Raw genomic sequence first — 22,968 nt, forward strand, 5'->3', positions numbered from 1 at the left:
TTTCTAGGGGTTACTACCATAAAACAATAAAAACAATTTCCAGTTGCGTTTCTGCTAGTGGAATCTGTTATAAACTGGTAGTAAACTCGATCTAATTGCATTTGCAATTATACCAATAGCTAGAATTCTGTTGGTTTTTACGTTAATATGGTGAAATGTGTTTCCCCTTCACTGATATAAAAAACATAAATACATTTTCAAAATCTTCTCTTCATTCCTATAGTGTTGCATTCGGTTGGGGTGATTCTGCGTTCGACTGCCATTTCTTGTAAACAAAGGCAAATCGTGTTATATAAGATATCGTTCCCCTATTTATAAATCATGTATGATCGAATTCGTGTAGTGTAAACACGTGTTATATGAGGACTGACTGTACTTGGACTGCAAGGTGGATTTACCAACCCCTTCTATTTCTCTGCCATGGGACAGTTAAGCAACAGTATTTGTTGTCAACAATTGGCCAGCAAGAAACAATTTGTTTTCGGAAAAAAAAAATATACAGCATAGTAGACATTTCACATCGCTTTTGTTAGGTGCTTCCTATGCTGCATATAAATCTGGGCTTGAGGAAAATTTTCTTAGGGCAGTGGACAAAGGAATGATGTTTTTAACAGTTTAAAGGAAAATTTTCCAAGTGATTCAAAACTCAAAGAAAGATACTTTGTTAAACCTGTAATATAATTAATTATATTTAACATAATTAATAACATAACATAATTAATTATAATTAATTAATAAATTAATAGAATCATGACTCAGACCAGAGCAGCAAAGCAAAAGGCTCAAACTAATGGAAGCGCTGTGGCTCAGAGCAGAACTGAGGGGGGCAGTTGTCCTCTGACTCACAGCCTTATAAAATGCACTGTTTGCTTGATGTTTGCAGAGCAATCGGGTACGGGACATGATACTGCCAAGGGGGATGTCTTTGTGTGTGCGCGATGCAAGGAGTGTATCGATATCAGGCAACAACTCGGCGTTCTTGTGGGCTTATATGAGAGCTTGAAGGACAGGGTGGATGCCCTCGAAGAAACTAAATTGAGGGGCCCATCAAGCTCTCAGCTGCCCACATCAAAGCCAGAGCTTGCACTTGGGCATCGCGTGACACAGACACAACCCCCAAGGCAGAATGCGCTGGTCCCGAAGGAACTAGTAGTTGTTGGTGACTCTATTGTCAGGGAAACGGGGAACATGCTTTGTAAAAAAGATAGGTGGAACAGGACCAGGGTATGTCTGCCAGGGGCAAAGGTTGAGGACGTTGTAGAGCGAATATCATCTTTTAAGGGCACAAAAGGTGATATAGTTGTACACGTTGGCACTAATAATATTAAGAGTAGGAGACCGGCAGAATTACTTAACAAGTACAGGTCACTGTTGAACAAAAGCCGAGAATTAGGGTTGAATTTGAAAGTGTCTGCAATTCTGCCCAGACACGATAGGAGGGAGTATATGATGAGAGCCTTGTCGATCAATTCGGCCCTGGAAAGATTGTGCAAGGCTCAAGGGGTAGAATTTTTTTCAGCCTGGACTGTACTTGTTAACAGGAGAGATTGCTTCTACAGGGATGGGATACACTTAAATAGAAAGGGTGCAAGAATATTTGCTGATGCTATCGAGGCAGTGTTAGGTGGGTCGGAAAACTGCTAGCTTGGGGGGAGACAAAGACCAATAGATTGACAGTAGCCACTGGCAGAGGTGAAAGAGATTCTTGCACTGCTTCTATTAGAATGAGCAAAAGCCTGAAAAACAAGATGCATGGTATTTCAGAGACTGCTGGGAGCCATTGCGGTACAAGTAAACACATGGGTTGTGTTAGGGTAGCTAAGAATAGAAACAGGTGCAGGTATACTTGCGTGTACACCAATGCTAGGAGTTTAGTAAATAAATTTGATGAATTTGAGGTATTGCTCAAAACATCAAAGGCAGATATTGTTGGGATATCAGAGACATGGTGTCACACAGATATAAGGGATGCAGAACTGCAATTTGGGGAGTACAACGTCTACAGAAAGGATAGACAGGATAGGAAGGGGGGAGGGGTTATGCTATTACTTAAGAAACACATAAAAACCAAGGAAGTGAAGCCAGTCGACATCGCTGGACAGTGCAGTGTTGAGTCAGTTTGGTGTGACATAAGCATTGGGAGATCAAAATTGAGAGTAGGAGTGTGCTATAGGCCTAATGACTCTGATGAGTATAATAAGGAACTGTACAGGGAAATAGAGTGGGCCAGTAAATCAGAGAGTCTTATAATGGGAGATTTTAATTTCCCAGATATTGACTGGAATTTGGGGGCTGGTTACTCACACACTAGCAGGGCTTTTGTGGATTTATTGGATGATTGTTTTCTACATCAGCACGTTCGGGAGGCAACTAGAGGGTTCGTTCGTTATTTGGTTTTTAGGAGCATTAGCAACTAAGGCCATATTGCTCCGGGATATGCGGTGGTCATTCCTTGACCTTTCCGCATACTCCGTATTTGGTGGTGACGGGCTCGAACCCCGGTCTAATCAAGAAGCATGTGCTACGCACTGCTGCTCCTTCCCACCTGGCTACGGAGGCGCCCGCAACTAGAGGGAGTAATACTCTTGATTTGATTATCAGCAGTGATTCTTCATGCATTAAGAATCTGCAGATAAATGAACCACTAGGTGGCAGTGATCACAGTGTGCTGAAGTGGGATTTACTGAAAGTGGTAACTACCATTAGGGGTAAAGGGAAGGGTTATTGCTTCCGTAAAGGCGACTACGATGGACTGAGACAGTATTTAAATTCTATACAGTGGGACCAACTGATGATGTTACCAACAGCAAATTCAAAATGGGAAGCATTCAAAGAACTTATCTTGGAAGCTACTAGGCTTTACATACCAACTAAGAAATATTGTTCAAGGTTTAGGCCAAAATGGATGTCAGATGAACTAATGAGGCATATGGCAGAGAAGAAAAATGCATGGGATACTTACAAATTAACACATGACACAGAAGCCTATGATAGATACAAGTTGATATGCAACCAAGTTACAAAGGAGGTTAGGCAGGCGAAGGCAGATTACGAGAAATCCTTGGCAAGGGATGCAAAGAAAAACAGCAAAGAGTTCTTTACTTATGTAAACTCTAGAAGGAAGGGGATGAATCAGATTGGTCCACTTGATATTGATGGGTCAACTGTTGATGATCCTGCTCAGGTAGCTAACAAACTAAATGAATATTTTGCATCGACATTCACACATGAGGAGTTATTCAGCAAGGGGAATGCCAGAGGTGTATTCAACTCTAGCTGTAAGCTACAGAATCTTGAAATAACTGGGAGTAAAGTGGAGGAGAAACTGTTGAAGATAAACACAAGAAAGGCACCCGGGGTGGATGGGATCTATCCAGTTATATTAAAGGAGGCAGCAAAGGAAGTAAGCAAACCCTTAGCCATAATTATGAGAGCTTCCTTGGACTCAGGGGAGGTACCCATAGACTAGAAATGTGCAAATGTGACCCCAATTCACAAAGGAGGATCAAAGGCTGGCACAAGTAATTATAGACCTGTGAGCTTAACTTCTGTTCCAGGAAAATTAATGGAGGCACTGGTTAAAGAAGCACTGCAGGATCATTTAGACAAGACTTCAGTTATAGCTCAGACACAGCATGGTTTTGTTAAGGGGAAGTCTTGCCTGACCAACTTGATTGGATACTATGATGCAGTCACAAAAGAACTGGATGCAGGGAATAGCTTTGATATTATATACTTGGATCTTAGAAAGGCTTTTGATACTGTTGCACATGGAAGACTGCTACACAAATTGGAGCAGTGTGACATTGGAGGCAAATTGCTGCTATGGATAAAGGGGTGGTTGAGGGGGAGAAGACAGAGAGTGGTAATCAATGGACACTGCTCATCGTGGACTAATGTTATTAGTGGAGACCCTCAGGGCTCAGTGTTGGGTCCATTATTGTTTTCTGTATTTATAAATGATATTGATGATGGTATATCAAGCTTAATGTCCAAGTTTGCAGATGATACAAAGGTTGGCAGGGTTGTCAAGGACACTACTGACACTATGCTGCTGCAACAGGATCTGGAAAGGTTGAGCTGATGGGCTGAGAGGTGGCAAATGAAGTTTAACATTGACAAATGTAAAGTACTACATATAGGAAACAGCAACCCCAGAGCAACGTATCAACTCTGTGGTACTACACTGACAGTGGTAGAGAATGAAAGGGACTTGGGGGTGATTGTGCAGGCAGATATGAAGTTCTCTGAGCAGTGCAGACGGGCTGCAAGAGTAACTCATGGAGTATTGTCAATGATATACAGGAATATTTCCAGCAGGGATAAGGAGGTGATTAATCCCTTGTATAAGGCAATGGTCAGGCCACACCTAGAGTACTGTATACAGGTCTGGAGGCCTCATTTCAAGAAGGACGTAGAACTGCTGGAACGAGTACAGAGAAGGGCAACGAGATTAGTGAATGGAACAAAGGGGTGCTCTTACGAAGAAAGGCTTAAGTTTTGCAAATTACAGTGTCTGGAGACTAGGCACCAGCGAGGTGATCTGATAGAGGTGTATAAAGCCTTGAATGGTTTAAGCCTGCTCAATGCTGATGGGATTCTTCCTCTAGCTCAGAAAAATCACCTGAGAGGGCATAAATTCAAATTGAGGAAAGACAGATGTAGGATAGACGTGCGGAAATTTGCCTTTAGCCAGCGGGTGGTTGGTTGGTGGAACAGACTGCCATCCCTTGTGGTGGAGGTTGATAGCCTAAATAAGTTTAAGGCTCAGCTGGACAGGTATTTTGAACGAACAGAGGGGTGAAGTGGGTTTTTTTTTTTTTTTTTTTGGCTGATGCTGCATAAGCTTGCTTTCTTGCATCAAATGCCTCTACTAATGCTAATGCTAACCTCCAATTGGAAAACTACTCCATAACAATACTTTGGCACAAAAACTAAACCCTATTCAATTAACCACATGGCAGTCTTTTAAAACCTTAGTTCAAGAGTTTTCAGTAAAGAAAAAGAAGAAAACTGTAACTGTTGCAACTGTTATGTAATTATAAAAATTTGGGTTGCCACATCTCTTAAAATACACTTGGATTTCTTCCTGATAAGCTAGGTGCTGTTGGTAATAAACACGGCGAAAGGTTTCACCAGAATAAACATACAATGAAAGAATGCTATCAAGATCATGGGATACAGCCACAATAGATAATAATGTTTGAATAGAAGAGAAACTGAACATAAAAGGGGAAAAATTTTTTTATTTTACTGAATTTATCTTAATATTTCTTTCTAATATAAGAAATGATGTTTTATCAATAAATAAAGTTTATTCTCTTTTAGTTATTATTTCAATTTGCATAATAAACTTACATGAACTCGTGTGCCTTACTATAAAAATAAAAAATAAGAGACAAAAAACTGCATACTATGCCAATTTGCTTGTTATTTTAATTATCTTTTAGTTTACAGATCACAAAATTCAATTTTGATTACTGGGGGCTTTCTACTCTCTCACTGAAAACTGATCACCGAATACTCTGTGTGAAGGTTTGGGCAGTGTCTCGAATTTTTAAATGTATGGCATATTCAACCATTTGGGTGATGCTATACAATTTAAAGTGATATTAGCAAAATTGGCAGAATTGTGGATAACAGTATTTGGTATCAGTAGTAAGATGTAAATGATGTAAAAATTAAGCTTATACAGCATCAGTCAGATAAAAAAAAAAAAAAAAAAACGCTCCTCATAAAACCTATCCATCTACACTCTAAACAATTTATTTAGTTCTTCCTTGAATTTATTCAATTACCTAATGTTAAAACACCAGGTGGAAGTTTGTTCCAACAATTAACTGCCCACTAGCTAAAGGAAAATTTCCACACATTTCTCCTATAACCCATCATTCATCAATTTGAATTCATGACACCTCATGTTTAGACTCAGCACGAGGAAGGATTCCAATGCCACTGAACTTACTCAATCCATTCAAAGCATTAAACATCTCATTAAGATCATCTCTCAGAGGTGCCTAGTTTCCAGATGCTGCAATTTGCAGAACTGAAGCCTTTCCTGGTAAGCACATCCTTCTGTTCCCCTCACCCATCTTCATTGCCATATTCTGTACCCATTCTGACAGATCCACACCCTTTCTAAAATGAGGATGATGGAGCCTAACTATTGCTTATACAATGGGTTAATCACCTCCTTATCCCTAATGGCAAAATTCTTGTATATCACTGACAAAACCCCATGAGCTGTCCTGGCACCCTCCTCCACTGCTCAGAGAACTTCATACCTGACTGCATAATCACCCCCAGATCCTTTTCATTCTCCATTAACCTGACTGTGGTACCAAAGAGTTGGTACATTAATCTGGGATTATGGCTACTTATACGAAGTACCTTGTATTTATCGATGTTAAACTTTGATTGCCACTTCTCATCCGCCTAATTTATCTAGACCTTTTTGTAGTAGCATACTCCTGATTACTGCAATTAACCACCTTGCTAACCTTCATATCATATGTAAACTTAGACATTAAGCCTGATATCCCTTCATCAATATCATCAATAAATATAGAAAACAATAATGATACCAGCAGCGAAACTGGGAGACTGCACAATAACATTAGTCCAAGAAGAGCACTGCCCATTGATAATCACTCTGTCTTATGAGACTGAGTCAAGCTGGACCAGAGAGTCCAGCTTGATTCATAATTTTTGACATTTTTGGGGATTCTTCTCAATATGTCTGAATTACTCAGGAGCTGGCAAAGGTTCTTTGACAAAATATCCAATTTTGTTTTCATCAAATTGGAAGAAAATGATTCTTAAAGCTGGGTGGTTTGCCCTCAAAGTGGATTAAAAATCTCATGATGCACCTGTGCATCAATATGCTGTTAACATGTAATGCCACAGTGCTCAAGCTCGTATGGCAATCTTATGCACAACAGTATCAACAAATCTAAATATGAATATGATGTTTGAAATCTAAATATGATGAAATCTAAAATATGATGTTTGTTTGTTTGTTATTTGGTTTTTAGGAGCATTAGCAACTAAGGCCATATTGTTCCAGGAATATGCGGTGGTCATTCCATGACCTTTTTGCATCCTCCGTTTTTGGTGGTCACGGGCTCGAATCCTGGTCTAATCAAGAAGCGTGTGCTACGCACTGCTGCTCCTGCCCACCTGGCTACAGAGGCACCCTAAATATGATGACGAAATTATATTTTGCATCCAGTTCCTTGGTAACTGCATCATAGTAACTATTCAGATTGGTCACACAGGATTGCCCTTTAATAGATCCATGATGCTTCTGCTGTATAACTGCATTCAAGTCTAGATCGTCCAGCATTATTTCTTTAATCAGTGGCTCCACTATTTTCTCTGGAACAGAAGTGAAGCAACAGATCTGGAATTACTCATGTCACCCTTTGATCCACCTTTGTGAACTGCGGGTATATCTGCACTTCTCAGTCCATAGGGACCTCCCTTGAATCCAAGGATGCTCTCACAATTATGGCCAAAGACCTGCTTACCTCATTTGCTGCTTCTCTAATATATAATTGGATGGCTCCCATAGTTCCGGCTGCCTTATTTACATTTAGCTTCAGTTTCTTTTCCACTTCCCCCTCAGTTAACACAAAATCATTCGGCTGCGTGTTAGAATTTGATACACTTCTGGCAACCCGATCCCTAAAAAATTCTGCATGTGTGAATGTAAATGCAAAATCCCTATTCCGTGTGTCAGCAACCTGAGCAGGATCATCAACAGTTAACATGTTTGCTGCCACCTAAATGTGATGGAAAACATTCAATGTGCCATAATTTTCAGAATGGTAGGGGGGAAAAAATCAACATTCTGTCATCCCCAGCATTCCAAAAATTCATATATAAAGGTTGAAAATTAATAGTTTAGAATTCATTGCTAAAAGTGAGCATCTACTTTTGTGCTGAGCAGTAAATCAGAACAAATCTCATATCCACTATTAAATTGTTGCTAATTTCATTTACCTTTACAGCACTCACTCACTAACTGACCACTAAAGAATGACAGCTTGTATGCTGAAGACACAGTGCTTAGGTACATTATGAATTCAAACATGCACTGCAGTGCACCACTCCTAGTGCTGTTTTATGCTTATATGTGTTAAGGTAGCAAATGTTAAACCATTCATATCTAATGGGACCAATGTGATTCATCCTCCTCCTTCTCCTAGTGTTTATATAACTTTATATAAGTAAAGAAGTCATTGCTATTTATCTTTGTATTCTTTGCCAGAGAATTCTCATAATCTGCCTTATCTTACTTAACCTCCTTTGTGACTTGATTGCAAAGTAGTGCATAACTACTATAGGCTTCTTCCTATCACCTTATAATTTATGTGTATTCCATGCATTTTTCTTCTCTGCCATAAATCTCAATCAGTTCATCTGACATCCATCTAAGCCTTAAATAGTATCTCTTAATTGGTATGATTATGCTTCTATGATTATGTCTCTGAATGCTTCCCATTTAGAATTTTCTGTTTGTAAATTACCAGTTGGTTACACTGCACAGAATTTAAAAATTGTCTGAGGCCACTGTAGTCACTTTTATGAAAGCAAAAGCTCTTCACCTTGCCTCTAACAGTAGTTGCATCTTTAAATAAATCCTACAACACCATGTTCACTGCCACCAAGTGGGTCTTTTATACGCAGATTCTTAAAACATGAAGTGTCACTGCTGATAATCAGTTCAAGAGTACTGCTATCTCTCATTCCCTCTCTAACATGCTGATGTAGTAAAGAGTCATCCAATAAATTCTTGTTACTGTGTGAGTAACCAACCCACAAGGTCAAGCCATTATCTAGTAAGTTAAAATTTCCCATTATAAAGACTATATGATTTACTACGATCTCTGTATTATGTCTGTACAGTATTCACTGTTCTTATATTCACTGCAGTGGTTAGGCTTTGACTATCATATTTATTTTCCCAGTGCTTATGTCACACCAAACTGACTCACCATTGCACTGGCCACCTGTGTCAAACTGGATGCAGAGGCTTAGATTTTATGTACATCTTAACTAAGAACATAACTACCCTCTCCTGTCCTGTTTGTCCTTTCTGTGCACATTGTACTCTCCGTATTCAAATTCTGAATCCCTTATATCTGAATGACACTACATCTCATATCTCACAAAGTCTTCATTTGATAAATTGACCAGTACTTCAAAATTATTAAAATTATTTAATGCTCCTAGCATTACTTTACACACATGTATACACGTACCAGTTTTTATGCTTAGTAACCTTAACACTGCCCATGTATTTGCTTGTTCCATAATAACTCCCAGCAGCCTTTTAAATCTCTCACTTTGCTTTCCAGGCTGATGCATGTTCCAATAGAAGCAATATTTAAGGATATCCCATCCCTGTAAAAACGGTCTCTCCTGTTAATAAGCACAGATCATGCTGAGAAAACTTCTGCCCCCATGAGCCTTGCATATTCTCTTCAAAGCCAAACTGATTGAAAAAGCTGTCATCACATGTACCTCCTCCTATCCTTCCTGGATAGACATGGTAGAAGGCATTACATTCAATTTCAATTCTAACTTATTATTTTTTGTCAACACTGCCCTGTACTTGCTAGTCATATCCTCATATCTCTTTTAATATCATTAGTACAGATGTGTAGAGCAAAACAAAAACTTTAGTAGGAAGACATACCATGGTGTTATTCCACCTGTACTTTTTGCACAATATATTTCCGATTTCCTTGATGACTGAGTCACCAACTATAGCTACTTCCTGTGGAACCAAGGATCACTCTGTGGAGGATGTTGTTGTCTAATGCTGGAACGTGAGCTTAAGTGTTGGGGTGGGCAAATGAGTGCTTGAGGTGTCCCAGTCTTTTAATCCATTGAGGGCATCAAACCCTGTTCTTCAAGCCCCCATATAAGCCCATCAGAATGCTAAATTTGTGCTTAACCTCTCGCTCTCTGTGCTTTTTTTTTTTTTTTCCAAAAAACACACACAAGGGCATTCCTATGGCTATATCGTGTCCTGCTAAAGGTAAGCGCATTACTTATACCCACTTTGCTTCTCAAAGAGGACATGAGTAACACATGACATAATCATGATTTGTAGGAGAACTTAACTTAAAAGCACTCAGAAGTTCTTTGTATTTATACTGAACATAAGCCAAAGCCTAAGTCCTAAGTACTTGGCATTGTCTTCAGTGAGAGCAGAAAGTCTACCATAATCAAAATCAACTGCAGATTTGGTAGCTTAATCCATACACATTAACAAAAGTTAAAATTTGTTAAATTGTGTTATTTTCAAAAACATCCAGGTTTCAGGGTGCCCAGATAAATGGTTTAATAGCTGTTTACACTTTCCATTGGTTTTAAAATTTAAAAGAAAATAATATTAGTACATTTCTGCTTATTTTGTACTGCCAAGTTAATTGTGTGCTGATCCAATTCAATGAAGTAGTAAAACTACAAGTATTTAACACACTTGTAGCAGAGGCTGTATTACTTTGGAAATAGATCTAGTCAACTGTGGACTTACTGGCAGCCAAAGACAGTATTTACTTATGAGTTTAAACCCTACTGGTCCCCAAACACATAATATGCTCATTAGTATCAGTAGTAGCAAATGATGCAAGAAAACAAGCTTAATGAAGCAAGGAAGCAGCATCAACAAAAAATAAATAAAACACTTCCCACACCAGCTGAGTTTTCAGAAGTATTAAGTTAGATATTCTTTATCTAGAGTAAGTGCCAGTTATTGTGATCACTGGTTATTAGATTCAGCTGCTTTATAAAATCAAATTTCAAAGAACCAATTCAAATCAATAAAATGCACTACACTTTCATCACCATTTATTAGAATCACAACTTCAGTTATAAGAATCAATTTTGAACACCTGTGATATTTTTCTAAAGCACATTTCTAGAGGTCACAACCATAAAACTATAAAAACAATTTGCAGTTTTTGGTTTATTTGACTTTTTTGTTTGTACAATCTGTTAAATTCGATCTTGTTACATTTGCAATAATACCGATAGCTAGAATTCTGTATGTTTTGATGTTATTATGATGGAATGTGTAGAATCTGCTCTTCATTCCTATATTTAAACTTCGTAAACATTTTACTCCATATGTCACTTGCACATGTCATATTATTATGCATGCCGTGACTTTGTTATTGATTGCCGCTTATCATTTTTACTGTTTTAAATTTTATTCCCCAAAAAAAAAAAAGAAAAAAAAGAAAATTGTCAGTAAACAGAGAGTGAATTTGAGTGTAAAAGATAAGTTATGAATTATAGAAACATACGACAAATTAAACTTAAGCAATATGCCTCAAAGAGAAGCAGAAGTAAAATTAGGAGTGCCTCAGTCATCTTTATAAAAATTATTAAAATCATGTCACACATTAAACACTAATGTGATTAATGAAACCATAAAAAGAAAGCATGAAAGAAATGCCAAACGGTAGATGACGCTCTGTTTGGTTCTAAAAGGCCAGCTCATTTATTGCACCATTCAATTGTGGCATTCTTATTCAAAAAGCTAATGATTTTACTGAAAAACTACATGAAGAGTTTAAGGCAACAAACAGATTTTGCTGAAAAGCTGGAAGGAGAGGCATGATATTGTTTACAAGAAATTTCACAGAGAAAAACAGGATTCCAATGGTTCTGTAGCTGACAACTGGTTAAAAACCTCTTGGCAAGCGTGTTAAGCACTTATAATCCTGAAGACATTTTTAATACAGATGAATCAGGGTTGTACTACAGGGCTACCCCAGACCATTGTATGATTTTTAAGAATTCCTCTGCATCTACATGCAACAATGACAGGAACAATCAAGATAAAGCTGTTAGTTATAGGCAAGAGTAAATTGTCTAGTTGTCTTAAAGGAGTAAAACAGCTGCCTGTTGAATATATGCCAATAGTGCCAACACTTGGATGACAGCTCCTTTATTTGAAGATTATCTTCGAAAATGGGATTTGCAATTGGATAAGAAAAACAAAAAAATTGCATTGGTTTTGGACAACTACCCAATATATCCAAAAACACTGAATTAGTTTTTATACCTTCAAAAACCACATCAATGATTCAGTCTCGACCAGGAAATAATAAAAACCTTTAAGACCTTTAGCATTAGTAGAGGCATTTGATGCAAGAAAGCAAGCTTATGCAGCATCAGCCAAAAAAAAAAATAAATAAATAAAAATAAATAAAAAATAATCACTTCCACTTCACCCCTCTGTTCGTTCAAAATACCTGTCCAGACGAGCCTTAAACTTATTTAGGCTATCAACTTCCACGACAAGGGATGGAAGTCTGTTCCACCAACCAACCACCTGCTGGCTAAAGGCAAATTTCCACACGTCTATCCTACATCTGTCTTTCCTCAATTTGAATTTATGCCCTCTCAGGTGATTATTCGGCAAGAGGAAGAATCCCATCAGCATTGAGCATGCTCAAACCATTTAAGGCTTTATACACCTCTATCAGATCACCTCGCTGGTGCCTAGTCTCCAGACACTGTAATTTGCAAAACTTAAGCCTTTCTTCATAAGAGAACGGCTTTGTTCCATTCACTAATCTTGTTGCCCTTCTCTGTACTCATTCCAGCATCTCTACATCCTTCTTGAAATGAGGCCTCCAGGCCTGTATACAGTACTCTAGGTGTGGCCTGACCATTGCCTTATACAAGGGAATAATCACCTACTTATCCCTGCTAGAAAAATTCCTATATATCATTGACAATACACGACCTACTCTTGCAGCCCATCTGCACTGCTCAGAGAACTTCATATCTGCCTGCACAACCACCCCCCAGGTCCCTTTCATTCTCTACCACTGTCAGTGTAGTACCACAGAGTTGATACGTTGCTCTGGGGTTGCTGTTTCCCATATGTAGTACTTTACATTTGTCAATGTTAAACTTCATTTGCCACCTCTCAGCCCATCTGCTAAACCTTTCCAGATCCTGTTGCAGCAGCATAGTGTAGTAGTGTCCTTGACAACCCTGCCAACCTTCGTAATGTCTGCAAACTTGGACATTAAGCTTGATATACCATCATCAATATCATTTATAAATACAGAAAACAATAATGGACCCAATACTGAACCCTGAGGGACTCCACTAATAACATTAGTCCACGATGAGCAGTGTCCTTTGATTACCACTCTCTGTCTTCTCCCCCTCAACCACCCCTTTATCCATAACAGCAATTTGCCTCCAATGCCACACTGCTCCAATTTGTGCAGCAGTCTTCCATGTGCAACAGTATCAAAAGCCTTTCTAAGATCCAAGTATATAATATCAAAGTTATTCCCTGCATCCAGTTCTTTTGTGACTGCATCATAGTATCCAATCAAATTGGTCAGGCAAGACTTCCCCTTAACAAAACCATGCTGTGTCCGAGCTATAACTGAATTCTTGTCTAGATGATCCTGCAGTGCTTCTTTAACCAGTGCCTCCATTAATTTTCCGGGAACAGACGTTAAACTCAGAGGTCTATAATTACTTGTGTCAGCCTTTGATCCTCCTTTGTGAATTGGGGTCACATTTGCACATCTCCAGTCTATGGGTACCTCTCCTGAGTCCAAGGAAGCTCTCATAATTATGGCTAAGGGTTTGCTTACTTCCTTTGCTGCCTCCTTTAATATAACTGGATAGATCCAATCCACCCTAGGTGCCTTTCTTGTGTTTATCTTCAACAATTTCTCCTCCACTTTACTCTCAGTTATTACAAGATTCTCTAGCTTACTGCCAGAGTTCAATACACCTCTGGCATTCCCCTCGCTGAATAACTCCTCATGTGTGAATGTCGATGCAAAATATTCATTTAGTTTGTCAGCTACCTGAGCAGGATCATCAACAGTTGACCCATCGATATCAAGTGGACCAATCTGATTCATCCCCTTCCTTCTAGAGTTTACATAAGTAAAGAACTCTTTGCTGTTTTTCTTTGCATCCCTTGCCAAAGATTTCTCGTAATCTGCCTTCGCCTGCCTAACCTCCTTTGTAACTTGGTTACAGATCAATTTGTATCTATCATAGGCTTCTGTGTCACGTGTTAATTTGTATGTATCCCATGCATTTTGCTTCTCTGCCGTATGTCTCATTAGTTCATCTGACATCCATTTAGGCCTAAACCTTGAACAATATTTCTTAGTTGGTATGTAAAGCCTAGTAGCTTCCAAGATAAGTTCTTTGAATGCTTCCCATTTTGAATTTGCTGTTGGTAACATCATCAGTTGGTCCCACTGTATAGAATTTAAATACTGCCTCAGTCTGTCGTAGTCGCCTTTACGAAAGCAATAACCCTTCCCTTTACCCCTAATGGTAGTTACCTCTTTGAGTAAATCCCACTTCAGCAAACTGTGATCACTGCCACTTAGTGGGTCATTTATCTGCAGATTCTTAATGCATGAAGAATCACTACTGATAATCAAATCAAGAGTATTACTCCCTCTAGTTGCCTCCCGAACATGCTGATATAGAAAACAATCATCCAATAAATCCACAAAAGCCTTGCTAGTGTGTGAGTGACCAGCGCCCAAATTCCAGTCAATATCTGGGAAATTAAAATCCCCCATTATAAGACTCTCTGATTTACTGGCCCACTCTATTTCCCTGTACAGTTTCTTATTATACTCATCAGAGTCATTAGGCCTATAGCACACTCCTACTCTCAATTTTGATCTCCCAATGTTTATGTCACACCAAACTGACTCGACACTGCACTGTCCAGCGATGTCGACTGGCTTCACTTCCTTAGATTTTATGTGTTTCTTAACTAATAGCATAACCCCTCCTCCCCTGTCTATCCTTTCTATACACATTGTATTCCCCAAATTTCAGTTCTGCATTCCTTATATCTGTGTGACACCACATCTCTGATATCCCAACAATATCTGCCTTTGATGTTTTGTGCAATACCTCAAATTCATCAAATTTATTTACCAAACTCCTAGCATTGGTGTACATGCAAGTATACATGCACCTGTTCTTATTCTTAGCTGCCCTAATACAACCCATGTGTTTACTTGTTCCGTGATGACTCACAGCAGTCTCTGAAATATCCTGCATCTTGTTTTCCAGGCTGCTGCTCATTTCAATAGAAGCAGTGCAAGAATCACTTTCACCTCTGCCAGCGGCTCCTGTTAATCTATTAGTCCTTGTATCCCACCCCAAACTAGCAGTTTTCCGACCCACCTAACACTGCCTCGACAGCATCAGCAAATATTCTTGCACCCTTTCTATTTAAGTGTATCCCATCCCTGTAGAAGCAGTCTCTCCTGTTAACAAGTACAGACCAGGCTGAAAAAAATTCTACCCCTTGAGCCTTGCACAATCTTTCCAGGGCCGAATTGATCGACAGGGCTCTTATCATATACTCCCTCCTATCGTGTCTGGGCAGAATTACCTTTTATATAACAGATATGAGGAAAAGAATCATCCAGCCTATAGATGATAGTTTGGGAATATTATCTGATATCACAAAGCAGATAAATGTTCTAGATGCACTTCATATGACAAGTGTCTGGAATGAAATTTCCAAAACCCACATTAGCAACTGTTTCAAAAAATTACTCATGATGGATTAATTACTCATGAGGGTCAACTAAGTCACAATATTGATCACGTTGAAAAGACTGAAGACAAGGGTGAACAGGAGTTTAATAACTAGGTGGACATAGATGGTGATCTACAAGATAATACAGCTTTAACAGATGAAGAAATTGCATTTAACAGATGAAGAAATTATCAATTTATTACTGATAATTTCGCCAAGGAGGAGGAAAATGAACCCGAACGAATTCCAGCTACAAAACAACAAACTTGTGAAGCTACAGCCATCCTCAGGATAGCACTGGAAGAAACTGGTGCAAGTGATCATAAATATAGAATGTTATATAATATTGCAAAATCTATAAATAGACTTTGTAGTGATAATTTAAAGCAATCTAAAATAAGTGACTATTTTAAATTATAATCATATTACAAAGTGTTGCATTTAAACTATGTACGTAAGTATAAATTTTATTTTTATTTTGCTAACCTGTGGTTAATATTCTTCAGATTTTCACATATCATTTAATTGGTAATAAACTTTTGGTAATAATGTGTAAATTTGTGCTATATATCTTTATTTTTATAGCCTGTGGATAATATTCATCAATTTTCACTTATTAGAATCACTGTTTATTAGAATCAAAATTCAATTTGCAAATATGATCACTATATATGATCACTATAACCAATTCACCAACCAATAGACACAGTGAAAAAGTTTGCATAAAATCAAAATGAATCAGTTTTGTAAATAAAATAAAATATAAATTGAAGAGTTGTTAAAAAAAAAAAAATGCATATAACTTAAAATATGAGAAAAATCATTATAATCATGTTGTTTTGCTTATTTGAAACTGATCATCATAATTTAATAAAGCAATCAAATATAATTGGAAAATACTTTTATTTCACATTCCGCTGTTTCCCAGAGTTCTCGATACAGCTGATGTCGCTCTGATGACCAGTTGTCATTTATATCTTCTGCAGCTAAAAATTAAAACTTTATATATATATGCACACACATACACCACTAAAAAATCTAATTTAAGTATAAGATACTTTGATATATATATATCTAATTTTGGGAAATAACTTACAAAAAGAGCTGATTACTTTTTTGTGGGTTAACCCAGTGACTGCTGTGCAAAACATTATACAAATGGTTGTGCAACATATAAAAATATATTGGCATCCAACAGGTCCCAATATATTTTTTAATTTCTGGATAAAACTTTTGGGTGCTTTTGAATTGTCCACGGAATTTTTTTTCCCCTTATTGTTACTTTCAAAAATCATAAATTATTAATTCTTCTGAAAATTAAAAAAAAGCATATTAGTCAAAAAATATAGATGTGAATCTATTAGTCCAATCCATTTTTCGGTTAAAAAGACCATGAAGCTTGCACATGCATATATATTTCTGCTTATTATGTTTACAAATCCTTCTAAAAAATTTTGAAAAAATATGTACATATTAGATACAGTAAACCCTCGATTTAATGGACCCCAATACAAAGGATTTCGGATTTAATGGACCGGACAAATAATAATACAATAATGTACATATTAATCCCGACCATATTATTTTTTTTAGGTTATATAAAACTCCAGTGTTATTATTAATTTTTAATTAATAATAATTACCTATTTCCATTATTGTTTTGATAATTACCTACTTTTATTTTTATATTCATGTTTCTTATTCTTTCTGAAAACGTGCTCAAATAGCTGTTTTCCCAGATTATAGATAACAAATAAGAGCAGGCGGTGACTTGCGAGCTGAACATGACTCGGGACACTAAACTGCAGGTCTACTCGCTTTGTTTCAGTCTCAGTCTGCCTCAACCTATTGTGCAGTCAGGTTGTATACAGAGTGTTTCTGTGATTTCTGAAAAGTGACTTTATTTATTAAATAATTTTGCAATCCTTACAATTTAAAATGACATCAAGTGAGAAAGGAGTTAAAAAGAAAGCGTGTGAACTTTAATGTGGCACAGAAATTAGAGCTAATTGAGAAATTAGAACAAGACGTCTCAGTAGCAAGTGTTTGTGAAATTTACGGCGTAAAAAAACAAACTGTTTCTGATATCCATAAATCAAAGGCCAAATTGTAACATAATTTTATATTGTACAGTACTGTACATTGTATTAAAGCTTTTTTTACATTAAGAACAATACCCCCCCCCCCTGGTTTCATTCGATTTAAGACTTTTGACATTAACAGATACCCCTTCTCCCCTATTAGTCCGTTAAATCGAAGGTTTACTGTACTATTCTACACTTCAATTTTCAGATTTTTTAATAATTTTATTTTAAATTTGGTTTGCTTCACAGTGTGCAAAATATGATACCTAGTTATCTTGCTTCCTGCAGAGTAGCACCCTCTTGCATAAATACAGTGTTGCATTTCTACATCTTTACTATGAGAAAACAATAACTAAAATTAATAGCATTATTCTAAAGAATGTTTGTTCTAACTTATTACGCAGGTTACAAATACAGTTTAAGTATTAAGTTTAAGTTTAAGTAGTGAGGTATTCACTTAGCATGGCTTCAAACAGCACGGGTTTCACTCTTAACACAGTTTTCAATTAAGTTTAAGTCAAAAATTTACTATATATTAAAACTCATTCAATAGCCTAGACACATACTCTACATATATGCTGTGTTGTCATAGCCTAGGTAAGCTTACATATATGCTGTGGTGTAATTCTATTGTCTCACATGCACATGTTCCAAAAGCTCCCCATGCATGTTACTGCAGTTAGCAGTAACATGCCATGCAATGGTGTTCAGTATTCTTAATTCCATCCTGCCGTGACAGCTTTTCAAACTTTTCACTTCACAATTTATTTTTTACCCCTTTAAATACGATCGAAAAAATATATCTGCATCTTGGCTAGAAATCACTGTCAACAACATGCGTTCTGTTTGGCAGCATGTTTCACCCCATTTGTCAAATGATTTCACTGGTTCTAAACCGCAAGTTCAGGCAAATCTCGAGGACATTGTGAAGATCGGAAAAGACTTGGGATTTGAAACTTTGGACACTGCTACTGTATGTGACTGCACCGAATCACATGAAAATGACTTAGATGACACAACTCTCCTTGAAATTGACAAGCAAACTGCATATGAAGAAGAGGAAAACAATTCTGAAGTGGATAACACTGAAGTAGCACCAAAAGTGTTATGTTATGGTGTTATGCTGTTAATTAAGAAAAACATAAAATCAAAAGAAGTGCATCCAGTTGATATAGATGGACAGTGCACTGTTGAGTCAGTTTGGTGTGACATAAGCACTGCAAAAGCAAAAATAAGAGTAGGAGTGTGTTATAGGCCTAATGACTCGAATGAGTACAATGAACAATTGTACAGAGAAATAGAGTGGGCCAGTAAATCAGAATGTCTTATAATGGGGGATTTTAGCTTCCCAGATATTGACTGGAACTTGTGGGTTGGTCACTCACACACTAGTCAGACTTTTGTGGATTTATTGGATGATTGTTTTCTGCAGCAGCATGTTCGAGAGGCAACCAGAGAAAGTAATACTCTTGATCTGGTTATCAGCAGTGATCATTCGTGTATTAAGAATTTGCAGATAAAGGAACCACTAGGTGGCAGTGATCACAGTGTGCTGAAGTGGGATTTACTCAAAGAGGTAACTACCGTCAGGGGTAAAGGAAAGGGTTTTTGCTTCCGTAAAGGGGAGTACAGTGGTCTCAGACAGTTTTTAAATTCTGTACAGTGGGATCGACTGACGATGTTCCAAACAGTAAATTCTAAGTGGGAAGCATTCAAGGAATTAATCGTGGAAGCTACTAGACTTTTCATACCGATGAAGAAATATTGTTCAAGGTTTAGGCCTAAATGGTTATCAAATGAACTAATGAGACTCGTGACAGAGAAGAAAAATGCATGGGATGCATATAAATTATCAGGCGACGCAGAAGCCTGTAGCAGATATAAGCTAGTCTGTAATCAGGTCAAAAAGGAGGTTCGGCAGGCAAAGGCGGATTACGAGAAATCTTTGGCAAAAGATGCTAAGAAAAACAGCAAGGATTTCTTTACTTATATAAACTCTAAAAGGAAGGGGCTGAATATGATTGGTCCACTTGACATCGATGGTTCGACTGTTGATGATCCTGCTCAGATAGCAAACAAACTGAATGAGTATTTTGCATCTACATTCACACGTGAGGAATCATTACAGTTTGAAAATGGAAGAAGGTTATCAAATTGTAGCAGTGTGCTTAATGATTTTGTAATAACTGAGAGCAAAGTGGAGGAGAAATTGTTGAAGTTAAACATAAGAAAGGCACCTGGGGCGGATGGGATCTATCCAGTTATATTAAAGGAGGCGGCAAAGCAACTAAGCAAACCCTTAGCCATAATTATGAGAGCATCCTTGGACTCAGGAGAGGTTCCCACGGACTGGAGATGTGCAAATGTATCCCCAATTCACAAAGGACGTTCGAAGGGTGACACGAATAATTACAGACCAGTTAGTTTAACTTCTGTTCCGGGTAAAATAATGGAGTCACTGGTTAAAGATGCATTGCAGGATCATCTAGACAAGACTGCAGCAATAATTCAGACACAGCATGGGTTTGTTAAGGGAAAGTCTTGTCTGACAAATTTGATTGGTTATTATGATGTGGTCACAAAGGAACTGGATGCAAAAAATAATTTTGATATCATATACTTGGATTTCAGGAAAGCTTTTGACACTGTTGCGCATGGAAGACTACTGTACAAATTGGAGCAGAATGGTATTAAGGGTAAGTTGCTACAATGGATAAAAGGATGGTTAAGTGGGAGAAGACAGAGGGTGGTAATCAATGGGTGCTGCTCTTCGTGGACTAATGTTATTAGTGGAGTCCCACAGGGTTCGGTGTTGGGGCCACTGTTGTTTTGTATATTTATCAATGATATTGATGAAGGTATATCAGGCTTAATGTCGAAGTTTGCAGATGACACGAAGGTTGGCAGGGTTGTTAATGACAGTAATGGCAGTGTGCTACTGCAACAGGATCTAGATAATTTGGGCAGATGGGCTAAGAAGTGGCAACTGAAGTTTAACCTTGACAAATGCAAAGTACTGCATATGGGTAGAAGTAACCCCAGAGAAACGTACCAACTGTGTGGTACTACACTTAAGGTGGTAGAAAATGAAAAAGACCTGGGAGTAATTGTGCAGTCAGATATGAAGTTTTCTGAGCAATGTAGACAGGCTGCTAGGGCAGGTCATGGGGTTTTGTCAATGATATATAGGAATTTTGCTAGCAGGGAAAAGGAGGTGATTGTCCCTCTGTATAAGGCAATGGTCAGGCCATGTCTTGAGTACTGCGTACAGGTCTGGAGGCCTCATTTTAGGAAGGATGTAGATTTGCTTGAGCGTGTACAGAGAAGAGCAACACGATTGGTGAGGGGAATGAAGGGATCCTCTTACCAAGAGAGGCTTAAGTTCTGCAAATTGCAGTGGCTGGAGACTAGGCACCTGCGCGGTGATCTGATTGAGGTCTATAAGGCCTTGAATGGGTTGAGCACGCTGAATTCTGATGGGATCCTCCCACTTGTTCAGAATACGAACCTACGGGGACATAAGTTCAAATTAAGAAAGGATAGATGTAGAATAGATGTGCGGAAATTTGCCTTTAGCCAGCGGGTTGTTAATTGCTGGAACAAACTTCCATCTGTCGTTGTGGAAGTTGATAGGTTAAATAAATTTAAGGAGGAACTGGACAGGCAATTGGAGGGTATGGTGTGATTTTTTTTTTTTTTTTTTTTTTTGGCTGATGCTGCATAAGCTCCTACACTGCTTTCTTGCATCAAGTGCCACTACTACTACTACTACTACTACTAACAGAAGAATTGGAGAAAGTTTTTCAGGGGTGTTGACGTGGCCTGCGAGGCGATTATGAATGGAGATCCAGATGTTGAATGCAGCATCAAAATAAGGCAAATTTTACAAGATGGGATTCGATGCTAAAAAGACTTGTATGCCAGGAAAAAGAAGTGATGACTTCAGACTTCATTACTGAAATACCAAAATACAATAAAGCTTTTTTCTCATCCTTCATGATGTAACATCATGAAAGATGAGAAATTTTCATTCTCAAAGATGAGAACGTTTCATTAATAAAATTTTTGCAATATTTTTTATTTCAAATCCTTTTAATTGGCTATCAAGCGCAAATTGTTTATTAATTTATTATAATTTGTTTATAGACTGTTTCTCTGGTACGGATTCAATCAAAACCCATTATAATTATACCTCAATCAGCACGGTTTCACATAACACGAAACAGTTTCGGTACCAATTATCAGTGCAATTCAGGGTATTGCTGTATATATTGTGGCAGAGAGAAGCCATACTGAGCTTATGAATATTATTTAAAGAACATGTTGGCTCTTTTGAAACTGCACTACTGTACAGTCTCTCGTATAAACAATGTAGAATGTTATAAATTATTTGTGCAGTATATATATCTGCTGTTCTGTTATAAGATTAAAATTATTTGATTCTACCACTGTTGTTATTAGTTACATTGTTACCTTTCATTTGTGGAAATAACACTAGCAATCATATAATGCAGTCAAACATTACTGATCTTTGATAAAGATCTGTTGATAAAGACAAAATTCAAAGTTAATACCAAAATATCCATTCCCATTTCAATTAATCCTTTTTTTTGTTCCTGATAATGAATTTATTATGTAATTGTGCATTTGTTTTTTCCTTTGAACTTCATTTTTATGAAATTGTTTTCTGCCCCAGACTCGGGGGAGAAATGAAAGGGGCGATTCTCCAATGCATCACAGTCTCAAAAAATGTGCGAAATGTGAAATGTTTGCTGAACTTTCTAAAACGAGACATGATCTAGCCAAGGAGAATGTCTTTATGTGTGCTAGATGCCTAGAGTATCAAGAAATTAGGTGCCAACTCAGCGTTCTGATGTGCATCTATGAGAGCTTGAGATGTAGGTTAAATGCCCTCAAAGAAATTAATATGAGGGGTCCATCAAGCTCTCAGCTGCCCAGCTCAATGGCAGAGCTCACTTCTGTGCATCAGGCCACACAGAGGCAATCTCCAAGGCAGAATGCACTGGTCCCACAGGAATTAGTTATTGTTGGTGATCTATTGTCAGGGAGACAGAGAATATACTATGCAAGAAGGTAGAACAGGACCAGCATATTTCCAGGACCAGCAACAGGACCAGGGTATGTCTGCCAGGGGCAAAAGATATCATCTTTTTAGGGCACAAAAGGTGATGTACATGTTGGAACTAATGACATTAAGAGTAAGAGATCCACAGATTTACTCAACAAGTACAGGTCAATGTTGAAAAAAGTCACGAGTTAGGGTTGAATGTGAAAGTGTCT

The 22,968-nt window shown here is 37.8% G+C and overlaps 1 protein-coding gene across 1 annotated transcript in view; it reads right to left on the reverse strand.

Moving 5' to 3' along the window:
* Orc3 (origin recognition complex subunit 3) overlaps positions 1-22,968 on the reverse strand; it is a 381,867-nt gene that overhangs the window by 307,613 nt on the left and 51,286 nt on the right. The window contains exon 3 of the mRNA XM_090390090.1: positions 16,484-16,569. Coding sequence (XP_090246216.1) covers positions 16,484-16,569 — 86 coding nt within the window. The remainder of the gene's footprint in view (positions 1-16,483; positions 16,570-22,968) is intronic.

This window comes from Mastigoproctus giganteus, chromosome 1 (assembly GCF_048544385.1).
Source record: "Mastigoproctus giganteus isolate SK-2022 chromosome 1, ASM4854438v1, whole genome shotgun sequence".
Taxonomy (NCBI): Eukaryota; Metazoa; Arthropoda; class Arachnida; order Uropygi; family Thelyphonidae; genus Mastigoproctus; species Mastigoproctus giganteus.